We start from the raw sequence: 24,718 nt of genomic DNA, 5'->3' as shown, positions 1-24,718 counted from the left end.
GACAGAAGGCAAGTGAGAGGGAGAGACGAGCGAACGTTTATAGGACACTGCTTGTGTGCCTTCTGCAAGACACTAGGCGGGGCAGCTGACACTCGTCCTCTCATTTCACAGCAGCTCTGTGACAGGTAGTGACCATTGTCCCCACTTTGCAGTTAAAGAAGTTGATGCTCAGAAAGAGTAACTAATCTGCTTTTGAACTCACGGTAGGTAGCACCTGAGATCCAAACTCAGGGCCCTGTGGCCCCTGCATGGCTCCTCCCGCTGCAGCACGGGTTCTCAGCCCTTGGGGACCTTTTCTGAGCTCTCTGGGGGAGGGGTGCAAGCATCCGCAGTTTGAAACTGCCCTGTAGGTTGCTGTAATGCACAGTTGGAGTTGAGAGCTGCTGGCTAATGTATGCGGATTGCTGAGGTCCAAGGGTCTGTCCTCTTGAAGGTGTCCCCATCCAAGACTGGCCACGCTGGGACTTTGCCACTTTACAGGAAGTGGATCCCCTCCCCCACTTGCACCCCCAGTGGGCTTTATACAGGGAGGACCTGTGTGCCCAAAGCCACCCCACTGGACCTGGGCTGGGACCTAGGGCCGTGTTGCATCACAGGCTGCCCGTAAATCGGCAGCCGGCTTGTTTTCCCTTTAGGCCCCAGTTGTGGCGACCTTTGCGCATCTGTTCATTTCAGGGAAATAACTCCGTCCTGCAAAACTGATTTTTCCCCAGGGGCTGCTGAAGCACATTAGGAGGGACTTCTTGTAGTGGGGTGACCTGAAATGTCCTCTTAAAAGAGGCTACAGCTGTTCCCTTTCTCCGATCCCTGTCTCACTTTGCCCCCTGACATCGTCCTCTTTTGAGGATCTCACTCTGGGGTTCTTACTTACACACATCTCAGCAGAAGGCTTATTTGTCAGTAACAGTAATTTAAGAAGTGGCTTTGGAGCATGTGCTGTCTGTTGGGCACTGTCCAGAGCATTTTCTATATGTTGTCTTGTTGCGTTTTGTCTTTACTTGTCAGTAACGAGAGTAAACAGGAGTCTGGAGTCTGGGGATTTTTATCTTTAGAATGGCCTTGCTGGAGAGCCAGATGTTCCGTGGACTGTGGAGCCCACCACACCGGAGCAGCTGGCGTGGCTGGGATGGCGCTGGGGGCTTGGCGGAGAGAGTGTGGAAAAGGCAGACAGGGCCCTAGAACCGGTGCAGTTCAACCTGGCATGAGCTTCAGTGAAGGAAGTGGAGGGTACCGGGTAGTCTGATGCCTGGTTAAGTGGAAATAGTAAGTTTTATTAGAGAACTAAATATATTTTTCCGTGTAACTGAACCTCACCCATTTAAGAGCCAATCTTAAAAAATGTGTTTATTTATTGTGGAAATCTTTCTCAGTAGATGCATGCTTTCTGGGCTCTTCCAACAAAGTACCTCGAAGGTGTTGGAGCCTTGTCTCAGTGTCCTCGGGGGACTCCTCCGTGGTCCTTCGTACCGTGTTTTGGAGTTCTCATGTCTGCTCTGTGTGGTTTGTCTGTCTTCTCCCTCATCAGCTTTCAGTCCTTCTTGTGACCTTTTTAAACAGTAAAATTCTTCTTTTCCCTACAGCAAAAATAATGCATGCTCAGGAGTGAAGACTCACAAGACAAGACTAAAGGGGAAGTTAGCTGTCCCGCCCGGACCCTGTCAGCGAGGCTGTCTCCCTCGGTTTTCCAGTTCTCTCTTTCCACGTCCCCACAGATTTGCCGGGACCAAGCTTGTGAGGCTCGTTAGTAGGAAAACTATGGGTAACCATCTGGGGGGGCGCTCAGTGCGTGGGTTTGATGATGTTTCTTGGCTTTTCTAAGGGTTTATTGTCCTTACTCATATAGCCTGCACAGCTGAACTGTCCCCGACAGTGGCTGTCATGAAGTGTCATCGTCTTTAACAGTGTGAGCCATCTGCGGGGGAGCAGGGCTGGCCAGGGTCACCTATGTTGTATGTGGTCAAACTGGGTCTCTCGACTCAAAGTACAATGCATTTCCAATTTTGCCACCTCTTTTTTATTGCATTTATTGGGGCGACGTTGGTTAATAAGATGATGTAGGTGTAAGGTGTACAGTTCTTTAAGACATTATCTGTACATTGTACTGTGCGTTCACCACCCTAAGTCAAGTCTCTACCCATCACCATTCATCTCTCCCTCCTTTACTGTCCCCTTCCTCCCTCCACCCTCTTTCCCAGTAGTGACCACCATACTATTGTCTGTGTCTATGAGTTTTGTTTTTTGCTTAATTCCTTCACCTTTTTCACCTACCCCCCTAACGTCCTCCCCTTTGACAGCTGTCCGTTCGTTCTTTGTATCTATGAGTCTGTTGCTATTTTGCTTATTTTGTTCTTAGATTCCACATATAAGTACAATCATATGGTATTGTATTTCTGTCTTATTTCATGTAGCATAATACACTCTAGGTCCACCCACGCTGTTGTGAAAGGTAAGATTTCCTTCTTTTTTATGGCCAAGTAGTATTCCATTGTGTAGGCGTACCACAGCTCTTTTACCCACTCACCTACGGAAGGGCACTTGCGCTGCTTCCAGATCTTTCACCACCTCTTACCTGTGTTCTGGATTGTGGGTGAAGGGGCTTTGGAATTAAAGGAATTATTGCTACATTTGGATAACTGAATCCAGGAAGAACCTACCTTTACCTCAGTCATCTTTTTTTTTTTTTTGCTCACGTGACAGATTTTTGAACTCCTTTTCTGAGGGAGTAAGAAAGAGAGAATGTAGCCTTCTCTTCAGCCTGCCAGACCCACTCTCTGTTTGGACATCAGTGTTAGATTAACAAGGAGATGGATTCAGAAACACACTTGAAAGCCCAATGCATTGCTCTCTGTGTATAGCTTACATTTTATGACCTGCTTAAAAGATGCAGGGAGCATAAATCTTGGGGAGGGCTGTCTTATTTACTTGTTTGTCTTTTCTGCAGATGGGATGCTTGCATCAGAGCCGGCCTGGCTTCAGATGTCTGCTCCAGGATATTTTAGCTGAACTGTACGAGTCTATTAAACAAATGTAAGAGTTTTGGGGAGAGAAGGGCTGTGTCTCAAACCAAATGTTTTACATGGAGAACATCTGGGGAATATTGGTATTTGTGTGTACAGTACATCAGAAAGGAGCTTGGCGGGTTCAGCTGGGATGTTTCTGGCCTGCGGTTGCTGGATTTGACAGTTTTGTTGTAAGAGAATGGTTCTTATGAAGTGTTGCCATAAAGGCCAGATCCAGGAAGGGGTGTCCTTGTTTTGCCACACTCCCAAATTTTTCTGAGTAGCTCCCTGGCCAGGTCGCCCAGGACATTTGAATAGTCTGATGTCTAGGCTAGTTTCCCCTGAGGCTGAAGTTCCAGAAAAAGGAAGCATCACAACGTCGGGACTCAGGGTGTTTCTTCTTTAACCCGTGTTTCCATAGATTTGACGGAATGGTGGAAACAGGTGTGGTCCGGTAGAAGGAGCATTAGCCACAGAGTCCAAGTACTTTGGTTGAAACTTGGGTGTTGACTTTATGACCCGTGGGGACTTGGGGACTTCTTTTCCCTCCGTTCTCGTTTCCCTGTCTTGCCTGATTCACGGGGTGGCGCTGTCACAAAGGAGTGGGTCATTTACAGCACGGTATTGCTCCCGAGGCTTTGCGGTCTTGCCCACAAGAACGGAAGCAGCGTGGAGCAGAGTGGACCCTGGGGTACCATCTGGTCAGGCGGTCCGACCTCAGCAGCCTGTAAATGCTGGGCTGGGTTGATGGTGGTGGGTGGGTGGGTAAGAAAGGAGTCACTCTCCTGAAAATTAGGACTTCTGATATTTATTGTGTTTGGTTCAATTCAACTGAACAAATATTTATTGAAAGTCTGCTGGGGGAGGGGCCAGACTCTTTCTTAGATATTGGGGACGCAGGTGTGAACAGAACGGTTAGGGCTGTTCTGCGTCCTCTGCTCGCCCTGCCTGGGGTTGACCATGAATGACGCCCCCCTTTCGTTAGTTTGCGTGCTGATGTGTTTCGGTAGCGTGGACACCGATTAGAGTGTATGAGTCTGCTCGGGCGGCCATAACAGAACAGCACAGACTGAGTGGCGCAAACAACAGAAATTTAATTTTTTGCCCTTCTGGAGGCTGGAGTCCAAGATCAATGTGTCAGCAGGATTGGTTTTTGGTGAGACCTCTCTCCACGGCTTGTAGACAGCTGCCTTCCCACTGTGGCCTCACACGGCCTCTCCTTGGTGTGTGCATGTTCCTGGTGTCTCTTCCTCCGGTCAGAAGGACACCAGCCCTATGGGATCAGGGCCCCACCCTTATGACCTCACCTAGCCTGCATTATCTCCTTAAAGGTCCCGTTTCCCAATGTCGTCACGCTAGAGAGGAGGGCTTCACCAGATGAACCTGTGTGTTGGGGCGGGGGGAGGGGTGTACACATACAATTCAGTCAGCAACGACTGGTAAATATTTTTTTGGTGTGAATATTATTTGGCAAAAAAATATGGCCAGATGTCCTGCACCTTTCTGCAAGATGTGTCGAAACTGATCCTTACTGATGAAAGTAATTAATCAGGGTATCCCTCTCGGTCAGCGTATCGCACAGGACCAAACTTGGGAGGAGGAAAACCAGGGCTAAGAAAGCTTTGGGGAACTGGGTGGGAGGAGCCACGAACAGTTGGTCTTGTCTGAGATTGTTGTTGGGATGGATGCCCCCGCTGTTTCCCACCACTGAACATTCGCTTCTGGGGAAAGAGCATCTCCCTCGTCAAACTCTAGGATCATGGGTCCATCCATTGGCATGAATGATCTTGACTGACTGTCTGTCTCTTTAAAACTGCATCCAGTGGGGTAGCGCTGGTCCCCAGAGTCAGGTCGGGGGTTTCTGCCAGTAGAAGGGTGAATGGGTGTGGGGCAGGCAGGAGTCCCCGTGTCCACTGCTCTTTCCAGATGGATTGTAAACAACCTAAGGGATAGGTCTGGGTCATGTTTTACAGCACCTGGATCAATGCCCTATTCACAGTAGATTTCCTCAAACTGCTTGCTGGAGAATTGACTCATTATTGCATCATTTTAGGGACACGCCTCCCAGGCCCTGCTGTCTGCTTCTGCCGACTGCATTGACTCGTCTCATGGAGAGCAGCGAGGAACACCAGTGGGTGTGCCTTTGAAGATGGAGGTGGCTCACATTTTAGCTTTAAAAAAAAACTTGGGGTGGGGACAGGGCAGTGTGGCTTTGGTGGAGCCTTCGTCTCCAGAGACTCTGATTGAGTTCTCATTCTTCAGATATGGACCGTGTGCCAGGCACGGGGTGGCGTCCTTTGTCAGTGAGGTACCGAGGTTAAGAGTGTGTGGTCTTCGGATGCTTTTGGTGAGACCCAGCTCTGCTACTTATTAGTTGTGTGCCCCAGGACGAGTTAACCTCTCTCAGACGCAGTTTATATTCATCGAGAAAGCAGAAACAATAACGCTTCTGCAAGAGTTTAATGAGTGAGAGGTTGAGGCGTTTAGTGGGGTGGTGCCAATGCCTGGCGTATATGAAGGGCTTGATGGCTGGTGATTATTATGAGTGCTGTTAGCTGCTATGAGGGGGGTTATCTCCCAGCCTGTCACCATTTGAAAGATGAGCAAGTTCAGGCTAAGTGATTTTGGGACAAGGACGGATGGGATTCAACACTTGGGAGAGTAGTAAGTAAAAGAAGGCTCAGTGGCAGGGGCCTGTGGAACGATGGGGTGTCCTGCTTTATGGTTTTCACCGGTCGTTTCTTGCTCCCCCAGCTTTACTGACATAGAATGACACGGAACGTGTGCCGGTTTAAGGTGGGCGGGTGGTGAGTTGATACACGTGTACGTGGCAGAATGATGATCACAGTGCGGCTAGTCGGGTACCTCCATCCCCTCGCGTGACGGTCGTCTTCACAATTTGTGTGCACCCGTGGGTGGCGATAACATTTAAGATCTACTGTCTTAAAATTTCCAGGTGTATGATGCAATATCCTTAACTCTACTCACCATGCTGCACATTCAATTCCCCAGAACGTATTCATCTTACAGCCGAAAGTCTGTGCCCTTTGGCCGGCATCGCCCCATTCTCCCCCCACCGCCCCCCGGCCCCCCACCCATCCACTCTCTACTTATCTGTGAGTTTGGGTCTTTTATATTTCACATGTAGGTGAAATCACATGGGACTTGTCTTTTTCTGTCCGCCTTTCTTCATGTAGCATGACGTTAAGGGGCCTTTTTAATACTCGGGGTGCATTTCAGCCCCAACTTCTTGGCATTTACTACATACACAGCAGGCACCTGCTGGGCCCAGCGTTGTACTGAGGAAAACAGTCTCCGTGCAGGTGAAACCTACCAGCAATGGCGAGCGAGGTTATGAATGGGGCCTGGCCCAGCTTTCTGGGGCTCATTGCAGGGCATGGACGTGGAGGGGATGGTCAACTGCAGACGTGCGGTGCAGCTGATCCTGAACCCCGGGGGCAGGAAATGCCTGCCTGAAACTGAGCATGCTCCTCGGGGGTCGGGCTGTCATCGCTGGGAGTGGGCGCGCTGTGCATTTGTAGCCGGAGGTGCTGCCGTGACAAGCATCCCGGGCAGGTCTGTGGGGCCGTAATTGGCGGGCTGATAAACATCCAGATAGATTTTGCAATGGGGCTGTGGAGCAGGAACCAGCCTGTTAACTCTCTGCATAATGGACAGTGAGTGCTTCCCTTGGAAGGAAAGAAGCTTCTGCTTGGGAGGGAATGATGAATGAGGCCCCCCAGGGGACAGGCTGCAGCCCGGGCTATTGTTCCCTCCTGGTCTGATAGGTCTTTGCACAGTCTAATTGCCATAAATCAGTTTTTCGAGGAAGAGGGAGTCTGTCAGGATAAAAATAACTTCCAAAGAATCTCCTCTTTCACTTAGCTATAAAATCACCCGTGGTTAAAATACAAAATCAAGTTTAAAGCCATGCCCCCTTTTTTGCACGTGATGTGTATTTCGAGAATTCAAGAATTTAAAAACTTGTTCTTCGCGGTCCTGCTCACTTGGATCAACCAAAAGCAGTTGACTAGTCTCCTTTCCCTTTGCAGAACGGATTTTTTGTCTTAGGTCTTTTGTGTTCATTGTTCACTGCTCCCACAGCCAGGGAGCAGCCAGCAGTTAATCTTTAAAGGCACTGTTTTCAGTGAATGAAAAAATAAGGGGGTAAAAACCTCCCAAGTATGCCTGTTCATATGTGACATCACATCAGCCTTCAGAAATTGGGACACATTTTGGACTGAATTGGACCGAAACCAGTGTCCCTGGCGTGTCTGTGTGAGGCCATCCCCCTGGCGTTAGATGGGGCTGAAAGAAGGCACCATGCTGCAAAGCGGGTCATCATTTTCCAGCACGCTTAGGCGTGTCCACCACGCCTCACGTCCTCGTCTGGGGGCATTAGCCATGTGGCACTTCCGGGGATTTGGCCGTGTAGGAGCCTGCCTCACCTGTACCTGTGGGCACCTGTGGCAGAGGTGCTGCTGGCTGCGGCTTGGAATGGAGGACTCTTTGCCCAGAGTACTCATCTAGGGCTGGAGTGAGTCTCCGGACTCTTGCCTCAGTTCCGGTGCTGCTGTTAACTTGGGACCTGTGCTTGAAGCTGCCTGGGACTCAGTTTCCTCATCTGTAAAAAGGGGGAGGGGAGGCGGCATAGAACCTTCTGAGGGGCCTGTAGCTCTGACATCTGCTGATGATAATGGTGCTAACCGTGCCTCTGCCGTAGTGATGCCCGGCCTTCTCTGCCCTACATCCTACGCATAAGCCGGTATGACTCCTACCGATGCCAACCAGAGGGGTTGGTACTCTTGTCCTCCTCCTCATTGCTGATGAGGACGCTGAGCCTGTGACGCACTTTCCTGAGGACCTGTCTGCACGGCGGGGTGCGCCTAGGCCTGGCTGTGACTGATAACAGGGCCGAAGTGCTGATGCTGGGTTTCTTGGTGGTTCTGGCTGAGTCTCTGCTGGGCTTGGAGGCTGATAAATAAAAGTTGCACAACCCTAAGCTTATCCAAGCCGAGTTATAAACAGAGTCAGGGTGATCGGATGCTACCGGTTGGGTAGGTCCAGCTTGTGAGTAACCTTGGCCCTCTGGTCCGGCCCATCCTCTCCCTCCCCGGGGCAGGTGTCCCCTGGAAGAAAAGCCATGGTACTTGAGAATTCAGAGCTGGTGTTGTATTTGGCTTGTGGTGACGTGGAAGTCCGTAAACAGCTGCTTGGTCTTGCATTTTCAGTCTTCCTGCAGCTCCAGTTACCTGTGGAGCACCTTTTGTGCTACTAGAGGCCTTTTCACGCAGGAATCCTTGGGGGTGTTTATTAGAGCAGGCAGAGCCTGGAGACACGTCCAGAGGGTCCCGGTGAAAGAAGGCTCCTCACAGCGCAGAGGGAGCAGGCAGAAGGCTCCGCACAGGCTTTGGGGGCTCACTTTCTCTCTCCTCCTTTGGTCACATTCACTTTTACCAGGACTGGGAGCCCCAGTCTGCGTGCCGAACATGAAGTCATCCATCAGCAGCCGGCTTCCTGCCCTTACAGCAGCCACAGGCTTGCCTTGGGCTAGGAGGAGAGGAAGAAGCCTTCCATTTGCTCGTGGTAAATTAATTCAGGTCACTGCGTCAGTCTTCTCCAGGAAGCAGCTGGTTTATAATTACCCTCCATATAGATGGGCAGCTCATCAACTTTCACTAATCACCGAATGCTGAACAGGACTGCATCATATTTAGGGTACAGAATAATAAGGGCCATCACGGCCACACTTACCTTGGTGTAAGACGGCATTTCTTAAACTGCAGAGTGCAGCGGAGTCACCAGGGATGCTAAAAAAAAAAAATGCTTGTCATGATAATGATACCAGCTTGCCCCCACCCTCAAAATTCAATAGATTCTGGGTGGGCCCCGGAATCTGCGTTTTGATAGTTCCCCGCCCCTCCCCCCACCAGGGGATCTGACGCAGGGGGTGAGCTCACCGCCCTTTGGCAAATTGCTCTCTCTGAGCATCTAACTGTTGCTTGCTTTTGGCACCGCTGCTGGTGTTAACTTTCCCTTGGCCTTGCCGTGGCTCGGTCAGCACAGCCACTGTCTCGTGTTTACAAACCCCAGCGCCCGCCGTACCGGGAGTGTAAATCTGCCCGAGATTTCTTAGTCAGTAATCCCACTTCCCTTGTGGCATCGCCATGTATTAGTTCAGTTCTTGGAGGGGGAGTGACAGAAATCAAGGACTGACTATGCACGTAGGAAAATAGTCCCACGCCTTTCTGAGGTCCGCCTAGGCAGGCCCCGGCCCCATCAAATAAAAGCCTGACTTGCCGCTTAAATTCTGGAAACAGAACCCATTTTTCGTGGCAGGAGAAAAAGCAGCCTCGTTGGAGGAAACAGCATCTCTGATGGGGAGTCTGGGAAGTAGGGGATGAGAACCCAGTGACAGAGGATTATGTGTCTAGAACCTCTCACGAGACTGAAGGGCTGCAGGGGGCAGATGGGGGGGGCGCCATTCTTTGAAGAAGCAGCTCTTTTTCACCCACGCCTTGCTCCCTGGCATCAGGGTGCCTCTCCTCAGAGCCTGTTGATACAACTCCTGGCTTCCAACCCGCTTCTGTCTGAAAAAACACCCATGTAAAGACACGAATCAACAGGCCGGAGAGGAAGAGGCCTGCGGGCCCCACGGCGGAGCTGGCCTGGGTCCTTGTGTGGCCAGTTGCATCACCGCATCTTGCTGGAATGTTTTCCTGAGCTGGCCAGGCTGCTCACAAAGAGCCGGGGGTCATTTAATTAATTAGGGGCTTTGGCTGCAAGGTGGTCTCCTGGGTGGTATATCGCCTGGGTGATGGCTGTGCACAGGTTTTCTGAGTGGAAGCCACTTGGTGATCCCGGGGAGCTCGGGACCCGTGTGGCCCATGTGCACCTCTGCCTTGCCCGAACTCTGGCCGTCAAGCAGACGAGAGCAGGAGTCTGCGCACTGGCCTCCAGCTTGACTGGTCTCTTGCAATGGACTCCTTGGTCAGAAAAGGTCCCCGGGCTGCCTCTGACTCCGTGCCCCGCAGCCCCCGTGGAACGTGGCTGGGTGTGAGATCACATCTGGTGAATGGTGGGGCAGCTGCCAACTCCTATTGCCAGGTACCTGCAAACTTGCTTTCAATAAGTGATGCTAATGCCCTGTTTATGGCTGTGTGTCTTCCTTGCTGCTCAATCCCCAGTCCCACCTCCCAGCGCCTCACATGTGACCCCATAAGACTTCATCTGCTTGGAGGGGGCCCATCACACTGGGCTTGGGAAACCGTTTCGGATCTTTTGAGAGATTCTGTCACCAGCCACGTTTGCTATCTCTCCCAACTTTATCCACAGCGCCAAGAATCAGCAGCCTCTGGGCTCAGCCCCACTGGAATGGAGTCTGAGCTCCATGGTTTGTAAGCTGTGTGACTTAGGGTAATGTTTATGTTCTCTGTGCCTCAGTTTCTTCCCCTCTACAATGGGGGCACAGTTAGCATTAAATGAGATCAGGGCCTCTGGCTCACGGTTAACACACAATGAGTGTCACTGCCATTATTAAGAATGTTGTCGTTGATTTAGAAGTGTCACTGATTATGGTGTAACAAAACAAACAAAAAAAGTTGATGGGTCAAGGTCAAAGGCAGAGCACTATCTCCCTGCTCAAAGTGGGTCCTCCAACCTGTGATGTTAGTGACACCTGAGAGCTTGCTAGACATGCAGAATCCCAGGCACCCTCTTTGACTTTTGGATTCAGAGTCTGCACTTTATTTAACAAGATGCCCGTGACCCCTGTTTGGGAGGCACCGTTCTAGAACACTCTATGCAGGCTGACACATGGAAGTGACTGAGCATCTCTGCTGGTGGCTGTGGAGGGACGAGGGCAGTGAAGCTCTGGGCTAGAGCCTCAGATGTACACACAACCCACCCGGGATGTCGCCCCTTCCCCAAAGCGGGCCCAGGAGATGGCGCGCGGGCATGCAGGCTGGGTATGAGTTTCAACCTGCTCTTCCTTCAGTATAACAGAGGGAGGAGAAGCCGTGTCGGGGAAACACGTGGGGAGAGGTCTGTGAGATGACTCACTGTGCGCTCGTCACCCCTCACACACGGCCTGGGGCCCCGTATCCGATAGGCCTCGTTTATAGTCACCACTGTTCACTGTGTGCCAGGCACGTTACTTATGTTATTTCCACTCTTTACAGCCACCCCAGGAGGTACGACTTGCTAACCCCATTTCACAGATGAGGAAACTGAGGCCTGTGAGGCGGGGGCTTGCCTGAGGTCAGCCAGCCAGGAAAAGGCTAAGCTTTCCCCGCACTGCCCTGCCGAGATCACCGAGCTCTTAACTGTTCACAGCGGCCATGGTGGAAGGCTGCAGAGCAGGTGGTTTGGGGTGATTATTCCCAAAAAGGAGTGCCTACCTCTGCAGAAGAAGAGGCTGGCTCGGATGTTTCACAAGGGATGGGAATCGGCTGGGCTGAGTCTGCCTCTTACACAGGCAGGCACTGCAGGGCAGCGCTGGCAGGCCCCCCGCCCCTCCCCGGCCGGACCTGCTGCTGCAGCCGGTTTAAACATTAAGCGATGGGGTGGCCTTATTGAAAGGCAGACTGTTTTATAAGGTGCACGGGGCCGTCTAGACGTGGGGACAGCTATGGAAGCTGCTGCGCATCATATTGGGCTCAGACACCTGACTTCCTTGCTCCAGCCATCTTCAAGGTGGAGTGGAATCTGACTGGGGCTAGAACAAATTGGAGGGGTTTTTTGGAGGGTGTGGAATTCCAGACATTTGGTTATCTCTTCCTGCTGAGCCCTTTACTTGTTTCCGTCTTTCTTTGTAGATGTGGGGAGGGTGCAAGAAAACTGGAGAGGACCTTTCCCCCGTAACGCCGGCATCTCTGTGCTCCTCTTCGGTAGCCTTTGGTCACGAGGGAGATTATGTAATTTTTCTTGTCCCTGTCCCCTCCCTTTTCCCCACCTCGAGGGCTGGGGCAGAGCCATGCCGGCTACCTCTTGTGTTGTCTCAGCATTTGTGCTTGGTACCTGGTAGGCGCTCCACAGAGCAAGTGGATGAGCAAATCCAGAAAAGCCGGAGCGGATAGCTTGAGCCCGACTTCTGATTCTAAGGAGGAAGGTTGCATTTCCTTGTTCACCGGGACGGGTGACCCCAAGAAGGAGATGGGGGAATATGGTCCTAGGTTCAAGTTTGTCATCTTTTGTCTGATCTCAGACTCAGGTGCCATATGTAGTGGACCCCAGCTGCTCCGAGCTTCCTGACATTTCAGGTGAGGGTACAATTTAAAGGCCTCAGAGACAGATGGTCTAGCTCTGTGGGTTCTTTGGGAACAAAAGTGATTTCTATTCCCGAGGCCTTCACTCACTGCTTCATGAGAAACCAGGAGGAATTCAGGTTTGCTCTGAGGATGAAAGGAAGGAAGGCAGGCCCCGTTTGGGGGGCACTCTCTCCAGGTTAAACATGTTTGACACTTATTGAACATCTACCCTGGGCCAGGCACATTTAAGCCCCTGACGTGTCGTCCTCACAGGGAGACACCTATGAAGCTGGTACGTTATTTCCCTACTTGACAGATGAGGAAACTGGAGCACAGAGTGGTTATGTAACCTGCCCAAGGTCACACAGCTAGTGAGGGATTTTAACTAGGAATCAAGGCCACGTCGTTAACCATTATGCAATACGACTTCACTGTGCCCTGGCGCAAGTTTATCTGTCAAGTTCATGAAGCGGCCACTACATTCCATGACAAGCTACAGTTATAGATCTCCTTCTTCTTTGTAAACGACTGTTTAAAAATGTGACAACTCATCCTTAGTTCTAAACAGGCCTCAAGCTGGGTTTGGCCCACAGGCTGAAAGAATATGCAGCAAACAAAGACACAAGATGATTTCAGACGGTGTGAAACGCTCCCGAAAAGATGAAATGGGGAAAGGTGTAGGGGGGCTGGCTGGGGAGGCCTTATCAACCAGAGCCTCCCTGAGGGGCACGTGAAGCTGAGACCTGAATGAGGAGAAGGATGTGAAGACCTGAGGCGCACAAGGCACTTAGCCCGTGTGAAGTGCTCCCGCCATTATTACTATGCCGTTATTTTTGTGGTTTGCCATGGACTGTCTCTGTGACCTTGGGTGAGTCACCTCACTGCTTGCGGGACTTGACCTGAAAGCCCTCCCTCGGGCAGTCGCACGGTTCTAAGTGAGTGCTGGCCTCTACGCCTCCTCACTTCCCCCCACCCCTTTGAAACAGGGGATAGAATGAGTCCTCTTTCACGTTTTCAATAGAAGATTCATTGCTGGGAGAGGGAAGCTTTTGTGGAGGGACGGCTACCCTGCTTATTAACATTTATGGAGCCTTTTAGTTTCCTCAGTGCTGAGTGGGGTTTCATTAGAATGTGGGTGCCCCCCCACTCACACTGGGCTGGAAGCATCTCCCTGGCAAAGGCACTGTGGGACTCCTGGCCTCTGGCTCCTGCTGGGGGGAATTGACAAGAGGGCTTATTTTTTCACCCCCCCACCTCCCATTGAATGTCACTACCCTCCCCTGACCCTGGATGGTGAAAGAATGTATTTCCTATTGTCTTTTGACAATAGGGCCTCCTCAAGGCCAAGTTCAGCCTGCTGCATAATCAAAGGGGTGGTTTTGCCCCTCCTCCCATCTTTAGTTCCTGGAGGAATGTAGGAGTCGGTCCAACAGCCACCCACATCCTCCAGGCCTGTGTGTGCTCACTGTCTGCTGCCTCCAAGAACCAGCTCTCAGGATCACCGGCCCGCTCTCGTGAGATAAAGCCTTCCAGTCATGTCTTTACATTTGACGTAAGCACACAGAGGCTTTTCTCGCTGCTTCCTGAATGGGGCTGGCCATGGGTGAAAAGGGGCCTTGTAGCTGGCGGCTCGTTGGTGTCTGTGTTGGTGTCTGTGCAGCCCGCCGCCTTTTATCCAGCAGAGTGTCCCGTGTTTCCTGTGTGCTCTCTTCATTCCTCGATTACCCACGTAGGTAGGATCTCCAAGAAATCCCAAGTCGTCTTCCCACTGTGCCTGTCTTGGCGGTTAGTTGGGCAGAAGTGGTTCCTTCTTCTCTGTGCCAGTTTCCCTATCGCTTCTCTAGTCCGAGCTCTCATCACCTCCTAGCATCAACTCCCGCCTCCCCCTCTCCATCTCTCCTCCCTCCTTCCCTCCTCTCCTCTCCTTCCCATTCTGTCTACCTGCCTGCCTGCCTGCCCACACTGTTTTCTCAGGCCTGCCACGTGCCAGGCATGTTGTTGAGCTTTGAGACAAAGCAGTGAGTAGGGTCCCCACTAGTGTGGAGTCAAGTAGTGACACAAAATCTGATTTAATTGCCTCGGGGGAAGGTTCCGCAACGAAGTACAGGGAGCTGCTAGTTGACGTGACCTGTTTGGGGGAGGTCAGTAAATAGCAAAAACAGTAAAAATAGCTTTGCCATTCTTGTCGCATTGCCCATGGACTCACTGCCTTTTAGAATTGTTTCCGTGTACAGTTTGAGGTGGGCGGGTGGTGGAAGCCAGAACCATGAATGTCCACGGATGTGATCACCAGCCTGCCGAGGCCCACTGTGGTTTGCCCTGTGAGACTCCAGGCGTGACCCTGGGCTGCTGATAACAAGGACATTTTGTTTTCTTTGGAGCACTTTATGGCTTCGGAATCCAGAGCAAGGTTTAACCGCTTTCATCTGGGAAAGCCTGGGACAGGTGAGTGAAGGTCACAGGCACACCAGGTTGGGGGTCACTACTCAGGTTTTCGGAGCAGACGGCACATTGGTTGGCCGGCTTCTTGCTACTCGTGGATGCCTCTCCCACCTGAGTAGTTTTTGCCCCCTCTTAGAGCCAGGGCAAATTAAATTACCAACCAGCTTGCTCATGAGCAGAGATGAATCCATTGGCAAGTGTAATTTTCCTTATTGGATTCCCACTGTCATTTAATGCCTTTTTATTTATGGATTTCTTTTTTGTTCTGAGTAATTGTTCCGTGTGTCAGCCCCGGCACTTCTCACTGGTTTGAATTTGCAGGTCTGGAGCTTTGGGAATCACCTGGGGCTGGCCAGGAGTCCGGCTGTCACTCCCTCGGTTTCCCCTGGATCGTCCCCTAGCAGAGCCCTTTGGTCACAACCTGAGCTGCTGAGGGTGCCTTGGGCAAGAGGAAAGGTGTCAGGGGGATTTGGCCTCTGAGCTCGTGGATGAACAAGGTGTAAGCTGGAGTCTTACAACCCAGGTTTTGGGAGGACATGGCCTCCCGCTAGGGCGGACAGGAAAGCTCTCCCTGGCCGGTGCCGTGGTAGGTGCCGTGGTAGCTGCCAGAGGAGCTGAGTGATACTGATTTCACCTCCGTGTTTGCTCATCGATACCCTGTAAACCGAGCTCTCCGTTTTTTCCTTTTTCAAAGGACCAGGATTCCTAGAGTTAATGAACCTGGCCGCGTGAAGCAGCCTCCACTTTGTGAAAAAGAAACTCACCCTCCCAGACCCCAGGCTGTGAAAACCTGATGTTGTCTGTAGTCGGGAGAAGGGTGTTTCTGCTGTGAAGGGAAGGCACGACGGGGGTATTTGGAATCTTTTTTTGGTTATCGTCGATTCTGCCAACATGTAACATCTGTACTTATTTTCCAAACTCACCCAATGGCTGATTTGCATCTGTTCGGTTCTCTGAGTAACATTTCATTTCCTGACTTTACAGGTTGCTATAAAGTCCATTCGTAAGGACAAAATTAAGGATGAACAAGACATGGTTCACATCAGACGAGAGATCGAGATTATGTCATCCCTCAACCATCCTCATATCATCAGTATTTATGAAGGTCAGTGATTTTTTTTCCCATCCTCGTATCAGTTACCATTTCTCATACCACAAAGGCCTGCCAAGATTTTTAGGTAATTGCCCTTCTGGGCAGGAGCCAAGTATTTTTCCTCATGATGCAAAAATAGCCAGGTGTTATCTCTTATTTGGTTACCTTGAATACAACCAGACACACAACCCAGCTCACTTTGGTCATAAACTATCTCCTACGGGTGCCTTCTTCCGGCTTCCCAGGTCCTTGGTGGTTGCTAAGCAACCCACCTTATTGAGAGCTGGTATGTGAGACAGCCACTGTTTCTGAAAAAATGGCCAAGTTTGTTGGCTGACCAAGTCACAGGGGATACATTGTCAATGTCAAAGCTGATGATGCTCAAGGGGTGGCGTCATGAGTTACGCAAAGCTAGGCTCTTTGAGTTAGGAATTACTTTTGAGCAGGTCCAGAAAACTTTGGGGAAAAAAGAGGGATTTGTTGATGCAAATAGATCCAAATTATACCTGGTGTTTACGGAAGGGCAGGGAAGGGAAAAGCTTACGAAAGTGCTCACACGTCAACCTCTTTGGTCCCGCATGGGGAGAAATGGCGAGTATAAATGTTCTGCAGCTTCTCATTTTTAAGAATTTCCTAGGAAAATATTACAGAAGCAATGTATGTGTTTATTGCAGAAATGGTTAAAATACTCATGTTAAGAAATAGTTTCTGTTCTAGCTCCCAGTTTGATAAAAAGCTCTCTGTCCATATTTATATTTTTATCTGCTTCTGTATATCTGTATATGCCTTTATCCAAAGTTAGGTCATATAGTTGATGGTGTTTTTTAGGTTAATTGGTTTTCATTTTTTTGTATTACGCATCTCTTCCTATGTCAATAAATATCCCCTACAGAGACATTTTAAAATACTTTATAGTATTCCACTTATGGGAATACCATAATTTATTGAATCTAATTCCTTTGTCAGATGTTTAAGTTGTTTCAAGTTTCTGGTTATTGTAAACAGGGCTTTAGTGGCCCTCCTTGGACATTGTTTTTACATTCACTTCTGATCATTTTCTTATGAAAAATTTCAAGACCTGGACTTTCTAAGTGTTTCTTGAGGATACATGTGTGTGTATATGTGAGGTTACATGTATGTGTGTATATAACTATCTACATTACTATGTAGCTTTATTTTTATAAAATTAATACATGATTACAGTAAAAATAAATTCACATATAATACAGAGTTACAAAAATTGTAAAGTTCATGGAAATCTCAACATCCCTATATGAGGATTATTAGTGAATATATTTTCAGGTAGTTCTTTCTGCATCTACACACACACACAGAATATTTTTAATAGATAGTTGAGTCAGAATAATGAACTTACGTTTAATTTGTGGTCTGATCATGACAAGTTCTACAGTGAGCGCTAAGAGAACACAAAAAGGTAATAACCCTGAAGTTTCTCTGATATTTAACATCCTCCTTCTGGCTCCCTGCTGTGTTTTGCTCCTCACCTAGAAGGAAATGTGGATAATATTGTTTATATTGATTTTTAAGGGACATTTTCATTCAGTCGGTCATTTATTCACCCCACAGCCATCTCTTGCAGTGATTTTCGAAGTGCGGGGCCTAGACCCGCAGCATCAGTATAAACTGGGATCGTTAGAAATGCAGGTTCCCAGGCCTCCCCCCGGACCTGCTGAATTGGCACCTCTGGGGTGTGGCCCGGCCACCTGCATTTTAACAGCTTGGGAGCCGCAGGTCTTACTGAGTGTGTGCTTCTTGCGATGCTGTGTGGAACGTGGTTAGAAATTCCTAAAGAGGAACATGGTATGGATCTCGTGCTCAGGAAGCGAGGCAAGGCGTGACAGGAAAGGTGTTCTGCAGGTGTGTAAGCAGCGTCTTCTGGGGCTGTGGAGGCCTGTGGGTTAGACGTTTTCACGAAGGCGTGTGGGATCTGGGATGGGCCTTGGAGGCGTTATTTTGAGGAAGAAATGGCTGGTGTGGGATTTCAGGCTGATAAACAAATCTGGATCCGCCTGGTGAAGGAGGGGACTTTCTAGAGGTTAGAAGTGGGGGAGATACAGAGTGCAGGATGAGAGGGAGTTTTAGGAACTTCTCAGTGCTCTGGCTCCCTCTGGCCCAGTTGCTATGGAAACCTGAAGACAGATGTATGGTGGGACTGGGGTGGGTCACATGCTCTGTGAAGACTTCTGTGTTTGGCATTTCTTGACCTTGAGCGGGGGCCTTCTTTATCAGGAAGGCAGAGAGAGAGTGCTCTCCCAGCATGAAGTTCCCAGGTTCTTTATTTGGGAGGTGTCTGGGGTGATCAGAGTCTCCTGGCTTCTCCACTGCTCCTGGGAATCCTGCAGGCCGAATGGGGAGCAGGGTGTCTGTGTGCCTCCCAGGGGAAGGCCAGAGAGGAACCTGAATGGAAGAACTTTCCATGATCAAGGTCAAGCTGGCCTCAGTCCAGTCCCTGCTGGAGGCTTCAAGAAGACGAGAAGCCCTTGCTTCGAGGGGTCCCAGTGGGAACTGAAGTTCTTTGGGTGACTCGGAATAATCTCCCTCCATTCATCTCGAGAAGGCCTCCATTCATCTCAGTTCGTAGCCCCCTGGACTGGTTTCAGGGGGTCAGGAAAGAGCTTGAGTTCTCACATCAGACAGTGGCCTAGACCTGCACCTTTGGGCGGGTGGGCAGGCCTCTCAGTGCCGCAGGGACCACAATCACAAAATGGGGGTGAGTGCCCTGCTCTCTCACTGGGCTGTCAGTAGGACTGAGCGAGACAGTCCATGTGCTGGGGGCGCAAAAGCGGGGAGTATTATGAAGATGGTGTCATCATTGTAAGTGGTTCTTAACTTGGGGTCCACTGTCAAGGGCATTTTCCGGGGCTCTGTAAACTCTCTGGGACAGTTTGTCACTACATTGTCTAATACAACAGCCACAGCCACAGATGGATGTTTAAATTAAAAGTCACCGAAATAAAAAAATGTGAAAATTCAGTTCTTAGTCGCACTAGCCACATGTCAGATGCTTGATAGGCACCTGTGTCTAGTGGCTGCCCCATCGGGCAGTGTAGACACAGGACACTGTCACCACTGCAGGGTGGGACCATGATGGGATAATGTGGTAAGTGGGGGTTATTTTATGGGGGGGTGCATAGCTTTCATTAGACTCTCAGAGGGATTCTGACTTCAGATGGGCTGGAAAAACCCCCACTGCCATCAGTGTCTGTGACCTGCGTGCCGAGTACCGTACATACCAGGTAGTGCTTTTACCCAGCGAACTCCCAGGGGCTTAACTGCAGTCCTCTTTTCTTTTTGATTTCTTAAAGACCTCTAGTTTCTGTTCTGTTCCCTCACTCTTCTCCCACAAAACTCTGTTTCTCCCACACTCCCTAAAGAACTGTGGAGGGGGCAGTGGGGCGGACCAAGGCACTGTGCCAGCTCTTACCCCTCTAACCGTGACTCCCCCCAGTCTTTAAGTCTTATGGCTTCACCTGCTTCGCCACCCAGGGCCCCCAACCCCCCAGACCCCCTTCTGAGAGTGAAGTTAGGCATCCTGATGCCGGCAGGCCAGGTATTCCCGTTTGGCAGTTGTGGAGACGGAGGCTCTGGGTGGTTAATGACTTGCTGGGTGAGTGAGTTTGCCAGGGCCACTGCAGCTCAGTGCCACAGCCTGGGGGCCCGAAACATCAGAGGTTCGTTGTCTCACAGTCCTGGAGGCTGGGCATCCCAGGTCAAGGTGTCGGCCGGTTGGTTTCTTCTGGGGCTTCTCTCCTCGGCTTGTAGATGGCCGTCTTCTCCCTGTGTCCTCACATCATCTTCCCTCTGAGTGTGTCCGTGTCCCAATTTCCCCCTTCTACAAGGACACCAGTCCTGTTGAATTAACGGCCCCCCCAGTGAGCTCATTTAGCCTTCGTTATCACATTAAAGAGCTTGTGTCCACCTAGGGTCACATTCTCAGGTGCTGGGAGTTAGGACTTTCCCGTGGGAACTTGGGACGACCTGACTCAGCCTCTAACACTGGTGTCGTGGCTAGTTGGTGGCCCTAGCAAACAAGTCTTCTGACTCCATTTGTGTTTTTCCCCTGCCAGGCCTCAGTCCTGCAGTTTTCACTTTGCATCTTGTTTTGCTGGCTCCGCAGCCAACTTCTCTGTCCCAGGCATCCCCCTCAGCCTGGGCTTTTCTGTCCTTTTCAACCCTGGGCATGGTAGGGGCAAGGAGGTGGCAGCAAGGTGGTGAGATCCCAGTCAGTGAGTTGATGGGCTGGTCTCTCTGCCCCTCACGAAGTGAAAGGAAACCTTCTCTCTGAAAGCTGATTGGTTGGTTGACAGGCCTGTCAAGAGCCTTAGCTGAGTGCGGCAATGCATTCATTTGCTTAGCGAAAAGGCAGGACCTTTGTGGTTAAACGCACTCATCGCAGCAGCAATGGTGACGGCAGCAGGCATGACAAAGCAACAGTGCACCTCCTGTATGTTTGGGAGCTCTGGGCTTCCATGAGGGGAAGGCACCGTCTTGGACTGTATTAGCTGGTATTATGGAAATACTAGTTCCAGAGAAAAGGTAATTTCATTCATTAAAAAAATACCAAGTAAGTGTTTAATGTAAACCAGGCTCTGTTCTAGGCACTAGGGGTACAGCAGTGAACAAGAGAAGTTCTGGCCCCGTGGAGCTGACATTGAGTGAGTGGACAGGTGAACAGATACATGACTTTTGAGCTGAGACCTGCATGGGACAGGGAGTGAGCCCTCGGAAGGGCTGGCAAAGGGAACAGCATGGGCGGGTGCTCAGAGGAGGAGCTGGGGCTGGTGGAAGTGACAGAGGCGGGGGAGGCTGAGGGGGTGAGTGAGTAGGATGGTGGCAGCAGAGAGGAGGTTGGAGAGGGTCACATTTTGGTCACACTGGCTAAAAGAGGGAGTGGGGATTTTATGTCAGGAATGAGGGCAAGCCATTGATCTTGATGAGGGAAATAACATTTATAAATGTTCCCTTTAAAGGAGCTAGGAGTTGTTGAGTGTTTACCTTGAGCTTTTATTAAATGTATTCTTGCATTTAATCCTTATGTCCATGGTACGCAAATGGTGAACACCCCTGCTTTATGGTAAGGAAAATTTAGGTTTCCTCAAGTTTACACCAACTAAGAAGTGGTGGGTCTGAGAGTCAAACCCAGGCAGGTACCTCCTGAGGCTGGTGCTCAGAAAACCCACCAGGTCATTTGGTGATGGGCAGGGACCTCTGACTGGGGACATTGTCCTAGACCCCGTGATGAGTAGAATTCCTGGCCTTCACAGAGATTGCTGTCATAAACATGCGAGAGAGCGTTAGATCCCATATTTATGGGTACTTTACAAAACATTTCTGCGTATGTTGCATGAGGAAGCTTGGGCCCCAAACCCAGTACACTGACTCCCAGGGCACATGTTGCCTCCACAGCAGTCCATGGAAATATGTTATTTACGTATTATTCATAATACCTGCAGGCCCATACAATCTGCGACCTCGCCGAGGCCACGCTGCTGTTCACCAAGTCTCAAAAATCCTTCCTTTCCAGTGTTTATATCACCAACCAGACCCGGGAGGTTACTCTCCTGTTTGCCCATGGAGGAAGGTGATTACCCTGCCAATCTGTCGGCTCTGTTGACATAAACCCCAGCTGGCTTCTAAAGCTCAGTCCAATGGAAGAGGGTGGAAACACACCTTCTGGGGTGGGATGTGAAGGGTAACCTAATCCAGAGTGAGGAGGGAGAAATCTCTGGCACCATCTCCAAGCCAGACCCCTGTTTCCAGTCAAAGGAATCCCATTCTCTCAGCAGGGAGGTAATTGACAATATGGAACGAGCAGCTGAAAAGGAAGTGCCCACCAGAGCTTTCAACTTGGTTTCGGAGGATGGAAGAGATAAAAACAGGTTTTGCCCCAGGTTCTGATTTCAGGATCGGAGTTCAAACATCAAAGACCTGTTGTCTCACCCCCACCCTGCTGTCCCCCCGGTCTCCCACTCCCCCTCTCCACATTTCCCCTTTGAAAGCCTAGGAGACCCTGTCTGCCCAACCACAGGAATGAACATCTTGCGGTAATTTAGGGAACCTTAGCACCTTGTTGTCCGGTAACAGTCCCGCAGGTAAGAGGGAAAAGGGGAGGGAGTGCGGTAGACTGGGCCTGTGCCTTCCCTATTATGTATGCCCTTGGCCTCTGCTCCTGGAAGTCTGTCTTCCTGGCCCTGCAAGATTAGATCTGTGTGAGGCCCTGCGCACTGCGATATGCCAGACTGGCCGACCAGTTCTTTTCGTCGCGGCTTCTCGGCTTCTACGGGAGCCTGGCTTTCTGGGACAAAGTAGGCGGGCTCTGTGGCATTTGTCAGCTGTGATCTTTTGCCTTTGGAAGAGTTTCTCTAAAAATAACAAACATAAGCATGTGAGTCTCATGCCCTTGCCCTGTGAGCCTACAGCCTGCTGTCTGGGAGAAGATGGAAAAGAGTCTGTATTCTAGAATATTCTCCGAATTCCTACCATTAAGCCACTTGGGATGAATTTACTATCAGTTAAAATTATTCTCATCTTCCTAGGAGTACATGTTACAATATGCTTTTTCAAGCAACCTGTGCCTCCTGAGATTCTGGTAGATCTTTCTGGAAGGGGATAATGTTTTGGCCTCCTGGTGAAAATCACTGCTCAGAACATCCAGTGGGAGATGCAGAGGAGAAACTGAGAGATAGGATCTGTGGACAAGCCCACAGCTTTCGGGCTGTGTTATTTAGTGCAGGCCTGTTGTACGGACAGGGCATGCCGCCTCCCGCCTCCGCCTCCCGCCTCGCTTATGGCCAGGGGGCTGATGTTTCCACAGGACCCAGCAGAAGTCCACGGGTCAGAAACTTTGCTGCCCCTGAAAATACGCCCCCTGAGAATGGCAGGACCCTGATAAACCAGCTATTCATGCATTTGAACAGCTGTTCTCAGAGGTTGGCCCAGGACGGGCTGCATCAGCATCACCTAGCCCCACCCAAATCTACTGACTCCAAAAGTCTGGGGTTGGGGCCCAGTGTTTCCTCACACTCTCAAGTTGGAGAACCGCTGTATCAGAGAAACCCCTGCTCAGCAGGTCAGAAACCAAAGCAGGGCAGCGTTGCTGGCATGAATTATTTGGAAATAGCTATGATGGAAGCTGTTTACGTTTTTCTTCTCAGGCTCACGTGTCCTAATACAGGTTTCTCAGGCAGCAAGCAAATCCTGGTTTAGCCTGTTTAAAAAGCAGGCATGAGCCCTGGCTGGTGTGGTTTTGTTGGTTGAAGCATTGTCCTGTTGACCAAAGAGTGGTGGGTTTGATTCCTGGTGAGGGTACATACCAGGTGGCGGGTTCCGTTCGTAGTTGGGGTGTATACAGGAGGCAGCTGATTGATGTTCTTCTTGCATATCGATGTTTCTCTCCATCTCTCTCTCCCTCTCCCCCTCTTCTTCTCTCTCTCAAAGCAATGAAAACATTTCCTCAGGTGAGGATAATGAAAAAAAAAGGACAGGGGTTAGCCGAATTGATCTAACAAGGTCTATGGGTTATTAATACTATTTACTGTTCTCATTTATTCGTTCCCCCACTTAGTCATTTATACATTCAATCACTCATTCTTTCTGCAAAAACTTATTGAATGCTTGCATTCCAGGGACTGGTTTAGTAGGGCGAGTATATAATTATTGTCCAAATAGGCTTAGATATGAATGAGCCAGTTGCTCAACCAGTCACTACTGTGTGATGTTAGGCTAGTGACTGAACCTCTCTGAGGCTCAGCCCTCTTATCTGTTTATAGGATACAGCCAGTAGCTTGCTACTCTATGCATCAGGGTAGGAAGATTATCTAAGATAATGTGTAAAGTTGTTAAGTGCAGCGCTGGCTACGTGGTCAGTAGCTGGTACTGATTCTTCCTGATGCGGTTGACCTTTAGGGCGCTCAGAGATCCTTTCTGGCCTGAGTGGAAACTTCTCGTGGGAGGTGCTGAGAGAGAGGGTTGAGACCAGACTGCCTAAATCGGTGATGCTGAACACTGGGTACACATAGACGCCCACGGGGCGTTTATAAAAAATGCCGATGCCGCTGCCTCTCCTCCGGGGATTTAGATTTAATTGACCAAGGTGAGAAATACGGACTTAATCCTGCAACTAAGGGGAAAGAGAGCCCGTCTGCAGAAACTCACCTTGGTCTGATCATTTGTCATCAGCGAACACCAGAGAAGAACGTGTGTCTGGCGTCTGGCCGCCGTCACAGGTGAGCAGGGAGCAATACCTTTGGGCTTGGGTTTACTTGCTGATCCGTTTGGTTGCTGCCCTCATCAGGGACGCAGAGCCCCATGAAGCAGTTTGTTGAACTTGGCAAAGTGGCGAATTATGCTTGTGTTTACTCTTTTGAACCCGTGGCAAATGGCTGAGCCTTTTAACACGCTGCCTGGGCTGCCAGATTCACCAGTTCCACACGGAGACTCTGCAGACTGGATGCAAGGGAAGGACTCGGCCCGTGAAAAACACGGCACCAGAGCATCGTCTTCACGTTTAATCACGTGAACCAGCTCTTGCGCTCTGAGTCCGTCCAGCCACGCTGCTATGAGTTTCCTATTAAGTTAGCTGTTTGACCTTCAAGTGTATTATTNTGGCGTCTGGCCGCCGTCACCGGTGAGCAGGGAGCGATACCTTTGGGCTTGGGTTTACTTGCTGATCCGTTTGGTTGCTGCCCTCATCAGGGACGCAGAGCCCCATGAAGCAGTTTGTTGAACTTGGCAAAGTGGCGAATTATGCTTGTGTTTACTCTTTTGAACCCGTGGCAAATGGCTGAGCCTTTTAACACGCTGCCTGGGCTGCCAGATTCACCAGTTCCACACGGAGACTCTGCAGACTGGATGCAAGGGAAGGACTCGGCCCGTGAAAAACACGGCACCAGAGCATCGTCTTCATGTTTAATCAC

At 50.2% G+C, this 24,718-nt stretch overlaps 1 protein-coding gene across 1 annotated transcript in view; it reads left to right on the top strand.

The window, feature by feature from the left end:
- Positions 1-24,718, top strand: part of NUAK1 (NUAK family kinase 1) — a 72,707-nt gene that overhangs the window by 16,755 nt on the left and 31,234 nt on the right. The window contains exon 2 of the mRNA XM_037067836.1: positions 15,674-15,794. Coding sequence (XP_036923731.1) covers positions 15,674-15,794 — 121 coding nt within the window. The remainder of the gene's footprint in view (positions 1-15,673; positions 15,795-24,718) is intronic.

The sequence above is a fragment of the Sturnira hondurensis genome, unplaced genomic scaffold (genome assembly GCF_014824575.4).
Source record: "Sturnira hondurensis isolate 20B ecotype Veracruz unplaced genomic scaffold, ASM1482457v3 Scaffold0017436, whole genome shotgun sequence".
NCBI classification, from domain to species: Eukaryota; Metazoa; Chordata; class Mammalia; order Chiroptera; family Phyllostomidae; genus Sturnira; species Sturnira hondurensis.
This window is presented reverse-complemented; position numbering and strand designations above follow the sequence as displayed.